This window comes from Elephas maximus, chromosome 2 (assembly GCF_024166365.1).
Source record: "Elephas maximus indicus isolate mEleMax1 chromosome 2, mEleMax1 primary haplotype, whole genome shotgun sequence".
Classification (NCBI taxonomy): domain Eukaryota; kingdom Metazoa; phylum Chordata; class Mammalia; order Proboscidea; family Elephantidae; genus Elephas; species Elephas maximus.
The window spans coordinates 75,983,266-76,004,766 of NC_064820.1; the positions used below are offsets into that span (position 1 = coordinate 75,983,266).

The following is a 21,501-nucleotide window of genomic DNA, read 5'->3' on the forward strand; positions in this document are numbered from 1 at the left end:
TTTCCACCCTCTAGCACGCGCTTGTCAGTTTGTTGTACTCTGGTGGCTTGCATGTTGCTGTGATACTGAAGCTTTGCCATTGATATTTCAAATATCAGCAGGGTCACCCTTGGTGGACATGTTTCAGCAGAATTTCCAAACTAAGACAGATTCAGAAGAAGGACCTAGCCATCTACTTCTGAAAAAATTGGCCAATTAAAATCTTATGAAGAACAGCGAAACATTGTCTGATACAATGCCAGATGAGCCCCTCAGGTTGGAAGGCACTCAACACATGACTGGGTAAGAGCTGCCTCCTCAGAGTAGAGTCAACCTTAATGATGTGGATGGAGTCAAGATTTTGAAACCTTCGTCTGCAGATGAGGCATGACTGAAAATGAGAATAGCTGCAAATATCCATTAATAATCAGAGCGTGGAATGTAGGAAGTATGAATCTAAGAAAACTGGCAGTTGTAAAAAATGAAATGGGATGCATAAAGATCACTATCCTAGGTATTAGTGAGCTGAAACGGACTGGTACTGGTCATTTTGAATCAGACAAACACATGGTCTACTATGCCGGGAATGACAATTTGAAGTATGGCGTGTTCATCATTAAAAAGAACATTTCAAAATCTACCCTTAAGTACAATGCTGTTAGTGACAGGATAATATCCATACGTCTACAAGGAAGACCAGTTAATACAACTATTATTCAAATTTATGTACCAATCACTAAGGCCAAAGTTGAAGAAACTGATTACCAACTTCTGCAGTCTGCAACTGATCAAATATGCAATCAAGACACACTGAAAATTACTGGTGACTGGAATGCAAAAGTTGGAAACAAAGAAGGATTGGTGGTTGGAAAACATGGCCTAGGTGACAAAAATGATGCCGGAGATTGCATGATAGAATTTTGCAAGACCAATGACATTCATTGCAAATACCTTTTTTTCAACAACATAAATGGTGACTAAATGTTGACCTCACTAAGTGGAAAACACAGGAACCAAATCGACTACATCTGTGGAAAGAGGTGATAGAAAAGCTCAATATCAGTCAGAACAAGACCAGGGGCCGACTGTGGAACAGACCGTCACTTGCTCAGACTCAAGTTCAAGTTGAAGCTGAAGAAAAATTGAAGCAAGTCCATGAGAGGCAAAATATGACCTTAGATATACCTCACCTGAATTTAGACACCATCTCAAGAGTAGATTAGACCCACTGAACACAAGTGAGTGAAGACCAGACGAGTTGTGGAATGACATCAAGGACATCACACATGAAGAAAGCAAGAGGTCATTAAAAAAGACAGGAAACAAAGAAAACACCAAGATGGATGTCAGAGGAGACTCTGAAAGCTGCTGTTGAATGTAGAGTAGCTAAAGGGAATGAAAGAAATGAAGGAATAAAAGAGCTGAACAGAAGATTCCAAAGGGTGACTCGAGAAGACAAAGTAAAATATTATAATGAAAAGTGTAAAGACCTGTAGTTAGAAAACCAAAAAGGAAGAACACTCTCAGCATTTGTCAAGCTGAAAGAATCAAAGAAAAAATTGAAGCCTCCAGTTACAATTCTGAAGGATTCTTTGGGCAAAACATCAATGACACAGGAAACATCAAAAAAAGATGGAAGGAATACACAGAGTCCCTGTACAAAAAGAATTGGTCGATTCTCAACCATTTCGGGAGGTAACATATGATCGAGAACCGATGGTACTGAAGGAACAAGGCCAAACTGCCCTGATGGCACTGGCGAAAAACAAGGCTTCAGGGATTGATGGAAGACCAACTGAGATGTTTCAACAACTGGATTCAGTGCTGGAAGTGCACACTCATCTATGCCAAGAAATTTGGAAGACAGCTACCTGGCCAACCGACTGGAAGAGATCCATATTTTTGCCTATTCCAAAGAAAGGGTGATTCAACAGAATGAGGAAATTATACAACAATATCATTAATACCACACATGACGAAAATTTTGTTGAAGAATATGCAAAAGCAGTTGCAGCAGTACATCTACAGGGAACTGCCAGAAATTCAAGCTGGATTTAGAAGAGGACATGGAAGGAGAGATATTAATGTTGATGTCAGATGGACCTTGGCTGAAAGTAGAGAATATCAGAAAGATGTTTACCTGTGTTTTATCGACTATGCAAAGGCATTTGACTCTGTGGCTCATGATAAAATTATGGATAACATTTCAAAGAATGGGAATTCCAGAACACTTAATTGTGCTCATGTGGAACCTTTACGTAGACTAAGATGCAGTCATTCATATAGAGCAAGAGGATACTGAATGGTTTAAAATCAAGAAAGGTGTGCGTCAGGGTTGCATCCTTTCACTATACTTATGCAATCTGTATGCTGAACAAATAACCTGAGAAGCTATATGAATAAGAATGTGGCATCAGGATTTGTGGAAGTCTCCTTAACTACTTGCAATACGCAGATGACACAACATTGCTTGCTGAAAGCGAAGAGGACTCAAAGCGCTTACTGGTGAAGATCAAAGACTACATACAGCCTTCAGTATGGATTAGACCTCAACATGAAGAAAACGAAAATCCTCACAACTGGACCAATAAGTAACATCATGATAAATGGAGAAAAGACTGACGTTGTCAAGGATTTCATTTTACTTGGATCCATGGTCAACGCTCATGGAAGCAGCAGTCAAGAAATCAACTGGTATATCTCATTTGGCAAATCGGCTGCAAAAGATCTCTTCTAAAGTGTTAAAAAGCAAAGATGCCACTTTGAAGATTAAGGTGTGCCTGACCCAGGCCATATGTTCAATCACCTTATATGCATGCCAAAGCTGGACCATGAATAATAAGACCAAAGAATTGATGCTTTTGAATTATTCTGTTGGCAAAGAATACTGAATATACCATGGACTGCCAGAAGAAGAAACAAGCCTGTCTTGGAAGAAATACAGCCAAAGTGCTCCTTGGAAGCAAGGATGGTGTGACTTTGTCTCACATACTTTGGACGTGTTAACAGGAGGGACCAGTCTCTGAAGAAGGTCAGCAAAAAAAGGGTAGACCTTCGATGAGATGGATTGACAAGGTAGCTACAGGGCGCTTGAACACAATGATAGTCAGGATGGCGCAGGACTGGGCAGTGTTTAGTTCTGTTGTACATAAGGTCGCTATGAGTTGGAACCAACTTGATGGCATCTAACGACAGCAACGACAACCTTGGAAAGAAGAGAGGGGATACCTATTACTTGGAAGTAGGAGAAATGACGGAGAGAACTGGTAAGGAGGGAGAACTGTTGAGGCAGAAAGGAGGGAGACTGAGGTTGTGCCGTATGGCTGAAATTTTCTTGATAAAAATATGATACAGAGACATTCTGGGGGCAGGAGTCTGGGGCTTGACAAGCTGCTGGGAAAAAAAAACAGTCAATGAAATATAAAGAATACTGAGTTGGAAAGGACAGCCATAAATTTGTAGGGGTACTTATCAGTCTAGCGTGTTTTTATATGCCTACACTTAGTAGGTCAGAAGCAAACAGAAAGAAACAAATAGTCTACTTGGGTATAAGGATGGCAAGCAGGTCTAGATAAAGGGAGAGGAAATTAAAGATGCTAATGACAGCTTCAGAGCCCTGGTGGCATCGTGGTTAAGAGCTCCACAGCTAACCAAAATGTCTGCAGTTCGAATCTACCAGCTGCTCCTTGGAAACCCTATGGGACAGTTCTACTCTGTTCTATTGGGTCACTATGCGTTGGAATTGACGCGACAGCAACAGGTACAATGAGAGCTTCAGTGAGATGGCTGATCACCGGGCCCAGGCCTGGAGGAAAGCAAATAGGGTCAGAATTCTAGAGATCAAGGGTTTGAGCAGTTGAGCAAGGGCTAAGGGTTTGCAGGCTGGGAGAGGGAGAAGCTGGTTCAGTAGGAGTCATGGTATGAGAGAAGAGCAAGACTGGGAGAATGAGACTTCAAGGTCTAGGATCTTGGATTAGTGATATGAGGCTGGAGGATTCATAGGTCAGCTAGAGGGAAGATACTTTATTATAGCTAAGACCATCCCCAGAGGCCAGGGTACCAAGTATTCTCCACACAGAGGAAATACAGAGGGTGGTACCAGGGAAAGAGAGGATCAATGTCGTCAGATCTCACAATCATCAAGAAGTGGGAGAGCAGATTCTACAGTTCAGTAGATCAGAGCATGGGGAAAGGAGAGTATACTTGGAGAAGAATTCCCAAAGGGGAGTATTCCTAGAGATGTGGGGACCCAAGTGTTGAAGGAATTCTGAGGAGCAGGAAACAGGAAAATCCCTCCTGGGATAGCAGCACAGTGGCAGAAGTGGTCTCTTTTTTGGGAGGATTGGAAGTGCAATAGGGACAGATAGGGAGGAAGAATGGAGGCAAAAATAAAAGCTACAAGTATTAAGCAGATGTGACATGCAGTGATAGAGGGTCCCTACGTGGCGCAAATGGTTTGCACTCAACTCTTAACCTATAGGTTGGTGGTTTGAACTGAATCAGCAGCTCAGTGGAAGAACGACCTGGTGATCTGCTTCCTGAAAGATTAAAAGAAAAAAAACCAAAAAACAAAAAAACAAACCCCGTGCCGTCGAGTCGATTCCAACTCATAGCGACCCTATAGGACAGAGTAGAACTGCCCCATAGAGTTTCCAAGGAGCGCCTGGTGGATTTGAACTGCCGACCCTTTAGGTTAGTAGCCATTGCACTTAACCACTACACCACCAGGGTTTCCCCTTAAAGATTACCGCCAAGAAAACCCTACGGAGCACAGTTCTATTCTGTAACACGTGGGGTTGCCATGACTTAGAATTGACCCCAAAGCAACAGGTTTCAGGCAGCAACAGTCAATAGACTAAAATGCCAGAATTAATTTTTGGCCATTACCCTCTACCCAAACAAGATTCAGCTTTGCTGGTCTAAAGGGCCCTGGGTGCTGGATATTTACTGTAGTTATACATGGCAGTAGGTTCCCTGGGTGGTGCAAACGGTTAAGTGCTCAACTACTAGCCGAAAGGTTGGCAGTTTGAACACACCCAGAGTTGCTTCAGAAGACAGGCCTGGCGATCTGCTTCCAAAAGGTCACAGCCTTGAAAACCCTATGGAGCACGGCTCTACTCTGCACACATGGGTCGCCATGAGTCGGAACTGACTCAATGGCAACTAAACACAACACACATGGCGGTAATATGCAGGGTGAGGAGGAATGGCAGCTTAGTTTCAGTTTCCTCATTCATAAAATGGAGATAACAGTACTTCCCTCATAAGGTTTGAATTGTTGGCATAGTATCTGACACACAGTAAATCCTCAATAAATGTTTGCCGTTGCTGTTATTTTACTAAATGCTGCAGTCTAATGGAGGAGGAGGGTTGAAAATACGTTCTTAAAATCATAGTAAAAATAATGATGGTGAGATTCTTTGTCTCTACTTCCCTTTCCCCAAAAATAAAGAATATACCAAAATAATCTTACAACATTTATTTCCACAGGTTCTTGATGAAAGAGCACAATCGTGAATAAAAATACTCCATTGTACTTAAAGGCAAAATTATTACATAGCAAGCAAAAGGTGCCCCTCTACCCCTTTCACAGAGGAGAAACCAGAAGGAAATTTTCTACCTCCTCACAGTTTTACAATTATTCACATCTCCATCTCATGACCTATCTCAGCCCTCATCCTCTCCAACATCTCTAACAGAAATGTGTATTCACAAGTTGTGCACGTGTGCGCACACACAATAGGCTCATTTTATCTACTTGATAAAAGAGCTAAGACAATGCTTTCAGACAAAAAAAAAGTCACCCCAACATAATGGAGAAGCCAAGTCGAGGAGGCTTCACAGCTAGGGCTACCTTTCTCTTCCAAAGACCTTACATTCTGAAGGTACCACTTTGGGTTACTGAAATTTGAAATCAAGCAGGTTCGTGGCCTGTGTTCTCTCCCATACGGATTTCTCTGTGCAGCTCAGGTTCTGGTCTGGAAGAGCGAAGCATGGTGGAAATGACAAAGTGGGAATGAGTGAACACCCTACAACCAGCTCAATGGACAGGAGACTGGGGTCTCAGGACATGCAGGTCCCCTTGGCCCAGTGTGCCTGGGCTGGGGAGAGAGAAGACCATTCAAAAGTCTGTGCTTTAGATCTGACACTTCAGTCACACAGCTCCTCCCACCACAGCACTAGGTATTAGGAGCTTAGGTATTTAGCTGGAGGTCCCAGTATGACCACTTTCTATACTCATAATTTCACAGCCCCTCTTGACATCTGGATGGGCAGTCATTGTGATGGTTTCCCTTCAGACTTAATCCTGAAAGACAGGTTCTGAAGAGTGCCAAAAGTCACAATGTCAAGTGTAATGTGAAAAAAAAAAAACGTGAAGGCCTTGAAAATACTATACAAAACAGTGGCTGGGTTTGACAAGCCCATGTGCCGTTCTTGGTTTGAAGTCCTGCCCATGTAATACCTTTGTCCCTCTCTCCCCAGGTGTGCTCCTCTATCAGAGCTACGTAGAGCATCCTGGCTTGGATACCACATGTGTCCTGCTTTAAGCAAAGCAGAAGAAATACGGAGGAAGCTGAGGCTGCCGTCGTGGTCACCGACGAATCCTACGTTGGGGCCTAGTGAAGTTCCTGTAGGAGGGGCTGGGGCCCTGGGGGGCCACGTTAGACAGATGCCTTTGCCGCTGTCCGAGCCTGATACTCCTGTTTTGCTTTCTCCCTCTGCTCCCGTTCCCTCTGAATCAACTGTACTTGCTCCAGATGCCACTGCTGCAGTTTCTGCTCATAGTTGGCGATGTCCTCTGCTTCATAGGTGGGGAGCTTGTCCTTGATGAGCTGGGTGGTCAGAGTCAAAAGGCTTTCTGACTCAACTTTGCCCAGAGCCTGTAGCTTAGAATGTAAGGCCTACGGAAAATAAAGGAAAAAACAAAACAAAAACCGGAGGAAAAAAGGGAAGCAGGTGGGAGAAAAAGAGAGAGCAAAAGAGAAGAGATCGTTACTTACAAAATATCCATGCGTGTTGCTTGCAGCACAAGGTGCTTTGCTAGGAGTCTATTAGGCAGCCTTTCATCCAGACACACTTAGCTTTTGCCATTTTCTTAGCCCAGCAATTTTGCTAAGATGCACCACATGTGATCTCTCCTCCTTTTACTCACAAACAGTAAATGACACTTCACATGCTTGTGACTCCCTGTATAATTTCTTGTTTTAAACCACAGAGACAGCACAGTGTAACAAATCTATGTTTCCACTCTAACTACACCAAACCAAGCAGCAAACGCCAAGAACAAAGAATTCTAAGATGCAAATAAAATGCAGAAGCGTATGATAAACAGGAGCCTATTCAAATCTTTCCCTTCAGAATAACTGGGATAAATGTTTGCCCTACCAGTGTTCCTTTCAACAGATGGAAATGATTTCAAGGATTTCTTACTAATGGTATGCTAAACAGCTCCCAGGAGTGCCTGCACTATTATAAGCTTCCACCTGCTGTGTTCCACAGCAGATCAGCCTTTACATACAGCCCCATCTGAAATGGCAGCTTGGTTTGGTCAGTATCGTACCCCTAGAGAAGTAAGGTATTAAAAATATTCCTCTACTTAAGTACTTCAAGATGAAAATCAGCAGAGAGAGCCATTTATGGCCCCAGCAGTAGCTTATACCACAAGTCCCTGTGTTCCACAAACAAACACAATGAACTGGCATAGTGATGAGGTCTGCTCCGGTAACGGGGGTGAAAGGTAGGTAGTATCCATGGGCTTCACGGAATGGCCAGAGGCTGACTGAGAAGGGTCAGTCATATAAAAATGGACCTCAAAGAAATGATGCCATTCTAATAACAACCAGGCCACAGGAAGAAAAGGAAATGTAAAATGATTTCTTTCTGACATCACTCTCCATGTGGTTTGAGGCCAAGGAGATGGCTTGGGACATCAGAATTAGGACTCAATTCTGTGTCAGCAAACTTTTGTTCAAACCCAGTCTTATTATGTTTCTCTCAGCCTTGGTGTCATGTAACATGGGAAGAGCAATATCGGCCACACAGAGGTTCTGTGAAGATAAATGAAAAGCTATAGTGTCTAACACACAGCTAGCATTCAATAAGTATTCATCTTTTTTTTTTTTTTTTTTTGCCAACTAGCTTCTCATTAAACAGTTAGTACACATATTGTTCTATGACATTGGTTAACAAGCCCATGTCAACACTCTACCTTCCCGACCTTGGGTTCCCCACTACCAGCTTTCCTGTGCCTTCCTGCCTTCTAGTCCTTGCCCCTGGGCTGGTGTCCCCCTTTAGTCTCATTTTGTTTTATGAGCCTGTAAAATCTTTGGCTGAAGGGTAAACATGAGGAGTGACTTCATTACTGAGTGAAAAGGGTATCAGGGGGCCAGACTCTCTGGCTTTCTTCAGTCTCTGTCAGACCAGTAAGTCTGGTCTTTCTTTTTGAGTTAGAATTTTGTTCTACATTTTTCTCGAGCTCTGTCCAGAACCCTCTATCGCGGTCCCTTGTCAAAGCAGTCAGTGGTGGTAGCCCGGCACCATCTAGTTGTATTGGTTTCAGTCTGGTGGAGGCTGTGGTAGGTATGTTCCAGTAGTCCTTTGGACTAATCTTTCCGTTGTATCTTTAGTTTATTTCATTATTCCTTGCTTCCGAAGGGGTGAGACCAGTGGGGAATCCTAGACGGATGCTCACAGGCTTTTAAGACCCCAGACACTACTCACTGAAGTAGAACGTAGCACATTTTCTTTATAAACTATATTATGGCATTTGAGCTAGATGTTCCCTGAGACCATGGTCCCCACAGCCCTCAGCCCAGCAATTTGGTCCCTCAGGGAGTTTGGATGTGTCTATGGAGCTTCCATGACCTTGCCTTGTACAGGCTGTGCTGGCTTCCCCGGTACTGTGTAGTGTCTTACCCTTCACCAAAGTCATCACTTATCTATTGTCTATTTAGTGTTTTCCATTCGACCTCCTGCCATAATCTTTTTTTTTGATTTTCATAAAAATGCATTTGTGGAAGAGCGAGAGCTGAGAATTTAATGTAGGCACAGGTTTTTATTCTCTGAGGCTAATTATACAGGAAACATGAGAAAGAGGTTGCACCTTTTTGGAATGGTGTGCCATCCCTGGTTGATGTGAATGACCATCTATGGGGTGAAGTAGGTTTTTGTTTTAAAACCTTTCCAAAATCTACAGGCAAAATTAAGAGGAAAGGATGGGTATGCAAATTTTCAATCTAGCTCTACTGTCAATTCCTGGTATATCTTGGGAAAATTGTCTAGCCTCTCTTTCTCAGGCTCAATTGTCTAACCTCTCTTCCTCAGCTTTATGAACAGAGAAATACTGGTAGAAACAGCTGCTAAAAATACAACAGAATCCTCCTTATAAAATGAGGAAACAGGTTTCCCATAGCTAATTCGATACGCTGAAAACATTTAAATGTAATAATCTAGTGAAGTTTACATGTCTCTGTCTCAAAATGACACAATAGGTCAGTCTGCACGGATAGGAAGGTTTTCTACTACATTCAAAGAATTCCCACTCAGGCAGCACTTTTTTTCTCTTTGCAGTAAAGAAAGAAATCAAGAGTTTAAACCTTGGACATGGTTCTTCTTTCCTAATGCTGATCACAAAGCATTTTGGGATGTGCAGATGAACACTACTGAAGGACTTGAGTGCTCAGGGCTGTTCTGGAAAGAAACAGTGCAAACTTATTTACATCTTTCATCCTAGACAATAGAGTATTTCTAATGGCCCAGGGAACATCACAAAACTGGTGAAGATGAACAAAAAAAGACGCCTGCAATTATCATCTTCTCTCTATCATACGCAAATGTGGCTTCCTAAAATTTCTGTCTGGGCTTCTGGGTTATCAAGCAAATCTCATGCAATATGGAGAAATGATCGGATATTGCCCACCCTGGGTTGCAGTCAGGCTATTGCTGTGAGTAGGCAAGCTAACACTCACCCATCAGGCCTTCAATCACCAGACACACGTCACGGATGAGTGGGAAATGACAAGCAGCTCTAGTGAACAAAACTGTGACCGATTATCTCAAGTACGAAAAGGAGCATAAAAATTCCATTTGTTTCTTTTAAGACCACTTCCTGTGTGAAGCAATAAAAATGTAATTTTTGATGTCATCTTTTAATGTCTCTGTGTGTGACACTGATGCATGAAAGGACTGCTTGTCTATCACCACAGCAGAGAAGCATGTTGAATGCACAGCTAAGATAGACTCAATTCTGCTACCGACTTACATTAAACTGTTCCAGGTACTGGGGAAGCTTGGACTGTTCGGTTTCCTCTATGTCTAAATGTTCTACCAAGTCTTCTGCTCCCTGGTGGTCTCCACCTTTTTGGGACTGTTCCTCTGAAGAGCCATCGGCTGGAGAAGTCAGAGCCTGCAGCACTACATCCAGCACACCGAGCTGTAGAGCAGAAAGAGGGTCAGGGGCTACTCATCCTGCAGCCTTGAAAACATATTGAGAAGAGAGGCTGGAGAAGGTAAAAGAAAGGAGAAAATAACAGGATCTAAAAAAAAAAAAAAACCGTGAGAAGATTTCTCTTGTAAAATTGTAGGGAAATATAAATGGTTGTATTATTTCACATTAGGAACACCCTGTCAGGTGGTGTGGAAAACTTAGTACAAAACAAATGGTACAAATAAGCAAGCTCAGAATTATCTGTGCAAATGAATGAGCATGATGGCATTGGATTTCACTTTTAGACAACCAAGTAGGTGTCTAAGAATTATGCTTGATGGACACTAAAGCACCTCTTCCTTCTGTCTTTCCTCCTCAGTCAGTTTGGAATTGGGACAAAAGGAAAGACCACCACAGGCTACAACCAACAGAGAGTCATTCTGAAGGCAGAGTTAAGCCTCTGAATATGGGTGAGAGCTTCTCTCAGAGAAAGATTTTCGTTTATAGGGTATCTACAAATTAGGCATCAGTGCAATTCACATAAGCTGCGAGCAAAGAACAGAGAAGCATACATGAAATACATTTTAATGAGGTGATTTCTGGGACTTACAGATTAGGTAAGTTATAAAACAGAGGGTTTATTTTTGTTTTGCCTCTCCCTCCACCACTTTTACTCTGGAGTGCACCTCCCATGACCCAGGGAGGACCTAACCACCAGAGACGGGATAGAGACAACATTAAGGCCCACATAAGCACCCACTTGGATACTGATTAATTCTGTCTATGTTATATTAGAACAAAAATCCATAAGGTACCCCAAGGCCTTTTAGTACCACTAATATGACAGCACTGGGTTACTGGGTTTTAATACATTACACCCAAACCTGACGTATCCAGTCCTTGCCGATATCTGAATCACGTTCCTATTAAGTCAGACACTTCCTACAAATCTTGCTCAGGATGGAAGGAAACATTTTCGTGGCAAAGGATTTCTATATAATTTTGTGTTTTCAATTACTAGCACTGACTAAAGCAAGATTAAAACATGAATATACATTTTAGAAACATGTATCCTTTGTTACCACATGGATTGCAACAATGGGCCCAAACATAGCAACCATTGTGATGATGGCATGGAACTGGACAGTGTTTAGTTGTTTGTTCGCATGTTGTACATAACAACTCACTAGACATTGGTATGAGGCACTAGTATAGGCACCAAACTTGCATCTCATGATTGATATGAAAGCCAAGTGATCCTAGTGATCAGGGTCAAGACAAAACAAATAAGCAGCTCAAAGCTAACATTTACACACTGGTAACAAAATAACCAATGTTTTTCTAGGCCTCGTTTTGACTATGAACGCTGCTGGGACAGGGGCAGGTGCTATGGCTCCCTATGGGGTGTAAGGCTTGTAATGTGGCTGTCAGATACCATGTTTCCTATAGTCTAAGCTAAGTCTAGGACCTTCATAGTACCAAGAGCCCTAGGTGACTAACACAGATGAGCTTTGGGGCTGGTGGGAGGATACTTCCCTAGTCCAGACCAAGTGAACACCTTAGAACTTTGAAGGGAATATCAGATCGAGGTCTCCTCAGCACCATGCATTCAGCACAGAACAATTTAATGGAAGGAACGTAAGACTGTGCCATCTCCAGTCCCCAGATTCATTTCTTGAGGGTTTATAAGGAGGAAAACAAAAGAAAACACTATGTAGTCAACAGTGACTACTTAAAGGTACAGGAATGGACAAAAGTATTTAAGATAAAATCATACCCCCTCTTGAGGTCTCCTTGAGCATTTTTTGGAGAAGAAGGGGAACAGTGGAGTGGGCAGTATTTTGTTGAACTCAGTCTGAACTTCAGGGTGGAAGAAATAGTCGCCCTTTTAGACAACGAACTATAAAATCAACATGAACCTTATTTTCTATTCCTGTTTGTCAGCAGCACTGAAAATCTTTATGGCTTTTCATTCCTTTTAAAGCTGCATAAATACATACTCTATTGAAACACAGAAAGGGGGACGGGAAAGGACAGTGAAAACAAATTCAAAGCTCGATTTACTATGGAGAACAGAAGATGGCTAAATCCCACTGAATTAGAACTGAGGAACATACCGCTTCTCTACAGAGCTTTACGTTTTCTGGGGAGGAAGCCACTTTCTCCATTACTTGAAGGGCTCTGTCGAGATACCCTGGTTTCCAAATTAGAGGCATGTCGTGGTACACCGCCCGCAGTCCTTGACGCAATTCTACCTTCCCTGTGGTCAAAAACAACAACGAAGGATGCTCAGCCAGGTCATCCCTGAGACTGAGGACATGAAGACACATGGCAGCTCTACAAACAAAGAAGGATCATTGCAAATCTGTACCAAGAGCCTCATTCCGTCCACGGACCTGGTGAAATTTCAGATGGGCAATGAAGAATGTGGTAAAATTAACTGTATACATTTTTTAATGCAAAGTTGTGCACACTTGTTTTCTTCTTTCTCATTTGGGCTGGTGGAGATTACTGATAAGAATGTGTGAATCATAGGATTGAGGGAAATTTAGAGAAGTTGATATATCTGCCTCTAAGTAGGAATACCCTTAAAAAAGAATCTAACAACTGAAACACTATTTTTGTTTCAAGAATAAAATTTTCCCCGGAAAAAGAAATCCCAGAACTTTTCTCCAATGAAAATCTTGTCAGCACTAACAACTTTCCCTGCCAGGAAATGTTTAACATTTTTCAAAATGCTCCAAAACACTCAATCTACTGTCCTTCTAGAAAAAAAAAAAAATCAACTTCCTCTTTTTTCCTTTATTTGAGCTCCATCAGTTCTTAAATCACAAAGACCTCATCATCCTCTTGACCTTCAGGACAGGAGTGCTTCTCTCAGCACCTCAAATCATCACAACTGAAACTCAAGAAGCAGACACCTGCCAGCAGGGCCCTCCGGTCGGAGAGTGGCAGGAACCCGCTCTGCACTAATGACCAAGGGTGTCACCCTGAGCTGCCAGGTTTTAAATCTACCTTTACTTATCTTTCCTGGGAAGGAAGATTTGAGAAAGCTACAGAAGCACATAAACAGACACAGCTTATCAGATGACAGCTAATTTTAGACCTTTAAGGTGCTTGGGGCTGGACTACAGTCACCTCCTTGGCAGCTGCTGCCATCAGGGCTGAGTGAGGCTGCACAGCACAGGACAGAATGACAGCAAAGAGCTTTTGATCTGGTGGCTACCAGGACTAGGACCAGAGGACCAGGACCTCTGCTCATGAACAACAACAAAGCACATTTTCCTAGCCCTGACAGCTTCCTAAACACTCTACGTAGCATAAAAGTCCTGAATGGTAATCTGAAGGCAAATGAAAAAATATGCAAATCAGAACCAATGGCAGACGGTAAATAAGGAAAAAGTGATTTTTAAAAAGAGTGGTCAATTATTAGCTAGTCTGATAAACTCTGAAATTCCTCTCTCTGTGTCAGTTTATATCAGCATCAGCATTCAAGAATGCCATACTACGTTTTGTTGAAAAAGATCAACTTCAAAAGCAGTCAGCCTGCTGTAACACCGATGATTTTCAGAAAACAAAGGCAAGCAGCCGCAGTGCATGGTCAAGAACAGGTGCTTCCTCAAATCCATATCTACTTACGAGAGAGGATGGAAGAGCAATGAAGTAACACGTATTTATAAACCTTACATTGCTGTAAGGCCATTCAGGTCTATTTATTTTTAGGCTTTATTCACTAGTAAATTTAAATCAATTTAGAATTTAATTATGAAGCAGAAGAATGTATCAATTCTATTCATGATAGAAAATATCTGTAAGGCTCACACAGCTTACCAAGAAGGGCATAGCCATACAACTGCGAACTCAAACCCACTGAGTTCTCTTGTTTTAGGCCTGGGAGTAACAGGGATGCACCGAAGTTCCTCTCCTCTTCCCACTGCAACAGAACATTCCAGATCATGGTCCATACATGCAATGAATAGTTTATGCAAAAATGTGATTTTTAATGACACAGAAGAAAAGAGTAGCAGTAAATAAAGAAAGCAAAAATACAATAAATATCCCAATTTTGTAAATAAAAGGTATTTATGTTTAAATAAAAACAGAGAAAAGAAGAGTTGTATGTGTTAACAGATTTCTTGGAGGTGAAATTATAAGTGATTTTTTTTTTCTTTCTACTTTTCATTATTTCCAAAATTTTCTGCAATGAGTAAGAGTTATATTTACAATCAGAAAACCAAAACCAAAACAAAAATAAAGAGTACATTTTAGACCAACGTTGCCTTGAGACAGCCAACTGCGATTTAACATACCATCGGCCCCACAGGCACTCACTTCCATTGCTATGACATGCTGGTGTAAGCTTTAGAATTTTAAATAATTCAGTGATGATAAGACTCCTTCTTCTTCGTGGTGTTAAAATAAACTCCACCGTTAAGTTCCTTTTAGAAAGATTTATGCCTCTCAAAAACAAATTAGGCAATCAGAAACACTTAGTGATAGTTTTTTCAACCCAGGATACAAAATTACACACCAATAAAATTGAAGTCTTTTGAGAAATGGGGGTCGGCAGGGAGAGAAGCGGCACAAATACCAGCATTGCTAAGCCTGCAGCTGACTAGCAACAGCAGTGGCTCAGGGACTGGCTGGGAACACAGGGCCCTGAGGAGAGCCTTGGCAACCCCCTAGACAACGTGAGGAGATCTTGTTGGTCCATGTGAGTACACACTGGCCAGTGCCAGAGCACTTGCTCTCGCTTCCAAATACAGAACACAAAGCTCAGGCTGCCCTGCTCTGGTCTCTGCCGCAGAGGTCAGGGATGAAGTAGAGAATGAATGAGGTTTGCAGGCGCCAATTGCAGCCGGGTGGAAGGAAGGCGTCCCAGGTGTTAATAGGCACCCAAACCTCTTTACTGTGAATGGCTTTTGTGCAATACAAATGTAATTTCTCAAGGTTTTTCTAAACCTTTGAAAAAAGCAAAGACCTTGGGAGAAAAATGAAACCTCCCCAGGCACTTCTGCAGCACAGATAGCAAAAGAGCTATAATTAAGGACCAGGTCATTTCACTTTAAAAAGCAAATCACTCTAATCCAGGGAGGTCTGATTTTCCTCAAATAAACTGCATGAAAAGCAGGCCCAGAGAATAGTAAATAAGGAGTATTAAAAACATTTTTTTTTTTTTTTTGTGGTGGGGTAAAACATGACCTCCAGTATCAAGATGCAACAGGGGCTAAAATGAGTGATAAAATCCATAAGGGACAACCATCCTCGATGCTAAGAACTGAGCAGGGATGCTGATGGTGAGTGAGATGGTGATATTGTAAGAGGACTTTTAAAAAGATGAATGAAAACAAGCAAACAGATGAATGTCTTAGGGATTTTTTGATGATTACCTGGGAATAACTGTAACCACTGCTGCTTTTATGATAAACTATTTATGTATTAATGTAAAATATTAGATCTCTTCCAAGCCCTTACCTACTATAACCAGAAAAAAACACCAAACCCGTCGCTGTCAAGTCATTTCTGACTCTTAGCAACCCTACAGGACAGGGTAAAACTACCCCACAGAGCTTCCAGGGAGCACCTGGTGGATTTGAACTGCCGACCTTTTGGTTAGCAGCTGTACCTCTTAACCATTACACCACCAGGGTTTCCTTACCTACTATACATAGTATAAATCAGGTGATACTTCATCAATGCACTCTAGGTTTTCCCATTTTCTGCTTCTGTTTTTCCCAAAGCAAATTCTCATTGTCCAACTCACCCTCCCTTCACTCCCTTCATAGCTAGACATCTCAGAAGAGTTGTCTATATTCTTTGTCTCCATTTCTGCACCTCTAAACTCACTCCATAATCACTCCAATTTGGCTTCCTACACCATTACTCCATGGAAACAAGGGTTACTATTTAGTGCCTCTAAACTCAGTGTCACTAAATTCAATGATCCTTGGAAACTCTATGGGGCAGTTCTACTCTATTCTATAGGGTCGCTATGAGTCGGAATCGACAGCACTGGGTTTTTTTTTTTTAAATTCAATGAACCTTTTTTTAGGTCCTCATTTCACCTCTCCTTTCAGAAGCATTCTACGTTATACACCCCCCTCTTCTCTTCCCACAGTTTTTGTGGTCTGAATTCCTGATATTCCTTCCTTTTGCTCTCTGGCTCATCTGCAGATGCTTATACATGAATGCATAAATTAAATCTCCAAAATCAAATCTTCAGCCCAGATCTTTCCATTAAGCTCCCAAAGTCCCTCCTGAAATCTCTTGAATGTCTCAAAGGCATCTTAAAATGCAATATAATCAGAGACAAATTAATAACTTTCTTCACAAAACTTGGTCTTTTTCAGAGTTCCCTTTGCAAACAAATGGCATTCCTTCCATCTAGACACACAAGTTAGAAACTGAGATGGTAGTATCTGACTATTTCTCTGCTTCCATATCCAACTCTTTGTCATGTTATCTGCCTTCCAAATATGCCTGCTAGCTACTTCCTATCCCCCAAGCTACCACCGTCTCTTGCTTGGACTACTGTAACAGTACCCTAACTGGTCTAACCACAGTCATCCTGGCACCACCCTGCTCTCTTATCTACACTGCAGCCAAAGGGATCTTCTCAAAACACAAATCTGATCACATTACCCCACTCTCCTCACAGCTTTTCAATGGCTTCTATTTTTAGGATGAAGACAAAAAGAGATAGTATGGCCTACATTCTTCAACCTTATTTCACTCATGGTATCCCTATCATTCTTCTATGTAGCCATGTTGGTTATCTTCTTTCAACCCCTTTCTGCTTACCACGCTCTTTCTGCCACAGGGCTTCCCTGGAGGTCATCATGCTTGGTAAAGTAGAGGGTCAGTGAAAAAGAGAAAGACCCTCAATGGGATGGACTGATGCAGTGGCTGCAACAATGGGCTCAAATATGGCACCAATTGTGAGGATGGCACAGGACTGGGCTGTTTCCTTCTGTTGGGTTGCTATGAGTCAGAACTGACTTAACAGTAACAAATTTCTTCTATTTGGATTATTCTTCTCTTTTTCAGCCAGTTAATTCCCATTCATCCTTCAAATAGTAACCCAAGAATTATTTCCTTAAAGAAGCCTTTCCTAACCTATCTCATTAGGTTTAAAATACAAAATCTCCCTACAATATGGGCCTCTCATAAACCTCTTTTCTTATAGCACTGATGAGAGTTGTAATTTTATACTGTACAGGTAGTCCCTGCCTTAACGATGGGGTTCCATTCCAATGGCTCCATCATAAAGTCGGTTCTGATCTAAGTCAAATACCTTTTTTTTTTAAGTTTTCATTATTATTGCTTTTTATTATCAGTATCTTTATAAATGTGATCTTTGTCTTCAGGGGTTGGAAACATTACATATAAACTTATAGATATATTTTAATACATACATATATATTATTAATAAGATGTACAAGGAAAACAAAAATCCAGATGGTCCTAGGTGCAGTTTGCTGTAACCTGAATACGTCGTAAGTCAGGAACTACCTGTACTTGCTTGTTTTGTTTTTAAATCTCCATCTTCTTCCTAGATTGTATGTAGGAAATGTAGATACTTGCTTACCATTGTGGAAACAGTACATGGTAATGTATGGAATGTAGTAGGTGCTTAATAAATATTTATTGAATTAATGAATATGTGCTATATCATACATAGGCCATGACACTCATCTTAGACAGGCAAAACACACCATGCATTCTTTAGAATGTGGGTTAGACTAGATGACCTTTTCAGTTCCCACCAAAACTGGGAGGTTTTGATGTCACATTTGAGGCTAATGGCACATACTGTAGAGCCAGACTATTTGGCTTCACCATCTACTAGGTGGGTGGTGACTAGGTGACATCACTGTGCCCCAGGCTTCTAGCCTGAATAGAGTTGTTGTGAGGATTAAATGAATAAATACATTTAAAGCGCCAAGAACACAATCTGGTATAAGGTAAATACTATTTAAATATTAGTTGTATTTGTTGTTATTCTTAGAATAGCAATAAAAAATGACTAAATGCCCTAAATTAACAGCTGAAATCAAAACTTGGTATTCTGGACCTTTCAGAACACCATGAGCCAGAGCAACCTTAGGAAAATACCGATTCAAGTTAAATAATCAGTATTTAACACCTGAGGTTGTGGTCAGTTAGCTGCCTCACTGCTTCTTTGATATGCCATGTCCAGTTCTTACGGATTATTCATTACCCATTTCAGAATGTCTGAGGCTCACTCAGCCTAGCTCAAGTTTCAAAAATGTGCATAAAGACTTTCACTTGCAATTGCCACAAGTGGAGAAAACAGCCAGTTCGACTTCACTGGAAACCTGTAACTAAATATATAGATACACCATGATCACTTGTTCCTGGTTATGCATGGCCACAGAGCTGTACTTTCTGAGGGTAGGGTTTTCCTCTGGCCACCTCATAATTCTGAGCAGCTTTTTCTAAGGCTCTCAGTAATGGTTTAAAGTAGATCACTTACACTGAAGTCTGTCTTCTTTTCCAGGCTATGGTATAAAACATAGAGGGAGAGAAGCTGGGTAGAAGGCACTTCAAAGGCTTCTTGCATCATGATCTCAAAAACTATCGATAAAGCATCTGGCAAGAAGATAAAAATAAAAATGAGGTAAAATTAGTTGTAAGTAATGCCATCAAATCTGTATTTAATTATAAACATTTTTTAGTTAAACTACAAATGATAAACACTCTTAAGTGGGGCAAGTAGAAAACACATAGAATTAAGAAGTTAAAAAATAAACCCTGTCCTCATTTTTCCATAAACTAGGTCTTTTCTAGCCTTTAGCTTCTATTGTACACACTACAAGGCTAAATCAGGTGTTTTATACCACTGGGTAGGAGTCTGCTGCAATCCTCACCCTTCCTTGGCCTTCCCTACTGTGGTGGAAAGCTAGGAGCCATTTTAAATAAATTTCATTGGATCAGAGCATTTTGGGAGTAACAAGACCTCAGAGGTCACCTACCCACTTATTTCACAGGTGTGGAAACTGACGTCCAGGTAGGTGGATGATTTACCTTCATAGCTAGTGCACAGCTCTCTCCTGGGTAAGTCAACTGATTGTACAGTCTGACATTTTACATATTATGAGAACTGTGATTAAATACACCAAAGTTGGTCTCATGGCAAATGGTGGTATAAAAACAGTCAAGTAAATAACCACATTACTATAATCTTCAGCAGACACAGAAGCCCAGGAAAGGCACATTGCTTAACTACATAAATTCACTGACCTCTGCCTAAACGGACAGTACAAATAAATTTGAGAAAACTTAGATGAAAAAGGAACAACTGGCCAAGTGGTATGGTAAATCAACTATGCATCTATTTCTGTTTTTTTTAATGCGTCTATTTCTCACTGAAATAGACATGTAAAAAAGATGACAACAAGATATAAAAGAAGGAAAGTGCCTACATGTACATACTTCCCTTGAGGAGCTGGCAGACCCATAATAACTGGACCTGGGTTTGGTTTCTTACCTTTGTAATTTTCTTTCTTTATGAAATAATCCATCAGTATATTGAATGTAAAATTATCTGGAAAAATTCCATACTGAACCTATAATGGGAAAAAAGAAAAATCTCCACTTGAATTCGGTCTATAATATATGCCTACGTATTATTTGGCATAAAACTTGCCACCATTAGCTTTAAAATATTTGACTATCATTTTCCAGCATCTGTGACAGTGAAATAGAAGCTGTGACTCATGAGTTTTGGTAGCTGGAACTGCTGGTCAGGATGAGAAAGTTGTGAGTGGGTGTCTGATATTTAAGAGAATTGATATGTGAAAAACAAAGCTCAATTCTAACATCTCATCATACTACCAAAAAAAAAAAAATACTGCTGGTGCAGTGATTTCTTTTGAGCTGTGAATATCATTGCAAAAATGAACTCTCATGACAAAGCACACATTATACAACATTTTCTAGTCCTCAGGCTGGTTTTTAAAGCCCAAGAAATATGCCAATAAAATATTGGCTACTAACCACGCTCCTAGGATGCTATCTATATTCAGAAGCCACTGAATATTTGAGAATCTAGATTTTTCAAAATGTGGAGGCTTTAACACCTGTTTCAGAATTTCGTAGGAGTGCTTTGAATAATGCACCACAGAATCAGAATCTCTGGGAATGGGGCCCAGAAACCTGAAGTTTTAGTGAGCTTCCCACGTGATTTTCATGCACATTCAAGTTTGACCACCAATGACCTAGATGAGGTTACATTTTTGCATTTTTGTTTTAAGTTCTTATTTCGGTGGGATTGGCCACCAGTGGCCACACTGCCCCATTCATCCCCACCAACCACCAGAAACATGGGAGGAGTTTTTTCAAACTATACCCACTCCCTTAGGAGATTCAGATATGGTCCCAACCTCCAGTTTCGAATCACTGCTGAATTAAGTCAGTTACTAATAGACATGCATGGGATCCCCCCAGGTGCTGAAAAGAAAAAAAAAAAAAAGTTTAAAAAGCCACTGCTTTAAAGATTGTGCCCCATGGACAGTATCCGTATTTCTCAAAGAAGTCATACAAACCAGCACTGATCCCTAAGGGCGGGGCAAAAGAAAATATTTTACAATGATAAATCATTAGACCTGGAAGGGGTCTTAGAAATCAGCTGATCAGTGATTCTCAGTTCTTGGGCCTTCTGTTTCCTCATCTTGAGATTCAAGGCCATCACCTAAACAGTTCTCATCAAGGGACCTAGCTCTTTCCAGCCCTCCCCTTACCTTTTTTTTTTTTTTTTTTCAGTTGCCATGGAGCTGATTCCAACTCATGGCGACTCCATGTGTTTCTGAGTAGAACTGGCCTTTACAGAGTTTTTATGGCTTTGGCCTTTTGGAAGCATTTTCAAAAAATATTGCTAAAATCTTGTTATGAACTAGTGTTGTAGCTTAAAACTCACAGTATTATTCTAAACGTTTGTTTATTTTGGACTTTATTTCATATTACACAGGTAATGAAGACTCAACCCTTGGATGGAGTATAATGTTCAGAAAGATCCTAATAGGTTCTTGGGCCTTAGGGGAGGAATCAGGGAGCTCGGAAGATACATGAGGTGC

At 41.1% G+C, this 21,501-nt stretch overlaps 1 protein-coding gene across 1 annotated transcript in view; it reads right to left on the bottom strand.

The window, feature by feature from the left end:
• Positions 1 to 5,452: 5,452 nt before the first annotated feature.
• The window catches only part of MRPS27 (mitochondrial ribosomal protein S27), a 96,083-nt gene continuing 80,034 nt past the window's right edge, over positions 5,453 to 21,501 (bottom strand). Inside the window, exons 6-11 of the mRNA XM_049865383.1 lie at positions 19,917 to 19,995; positions 18,903 to 19,018; positions 14,237 to 14,339; positions 12,523 to 12,665; positions 10,241 to 10,411; positions 5,453 to 6,881 (exon numbers count right to left, since the gene is read on the bottom strand). Of these exons, the coding sequence (XP_049721340.1) occupies positions 6,642 to 6,881; positions 10,241 to 10,411; positions 12,523 to 12,665; positions 14,237 to 14,339; positions 18,903 to 19,018; positions 19,917 to 19,995 (852 nt within the window). The 3' untranslated portion in view covers positions 5,453 to 6,641. The remainder of the gene's footprint in view (positions 6,882 to 10,240; positions 10,412 to 12,522; positions 12,666 to 14,236; positions 14,340 to 18,902; positions 19,019 to 19,916; positions 19,996 to 21,501) is intronic.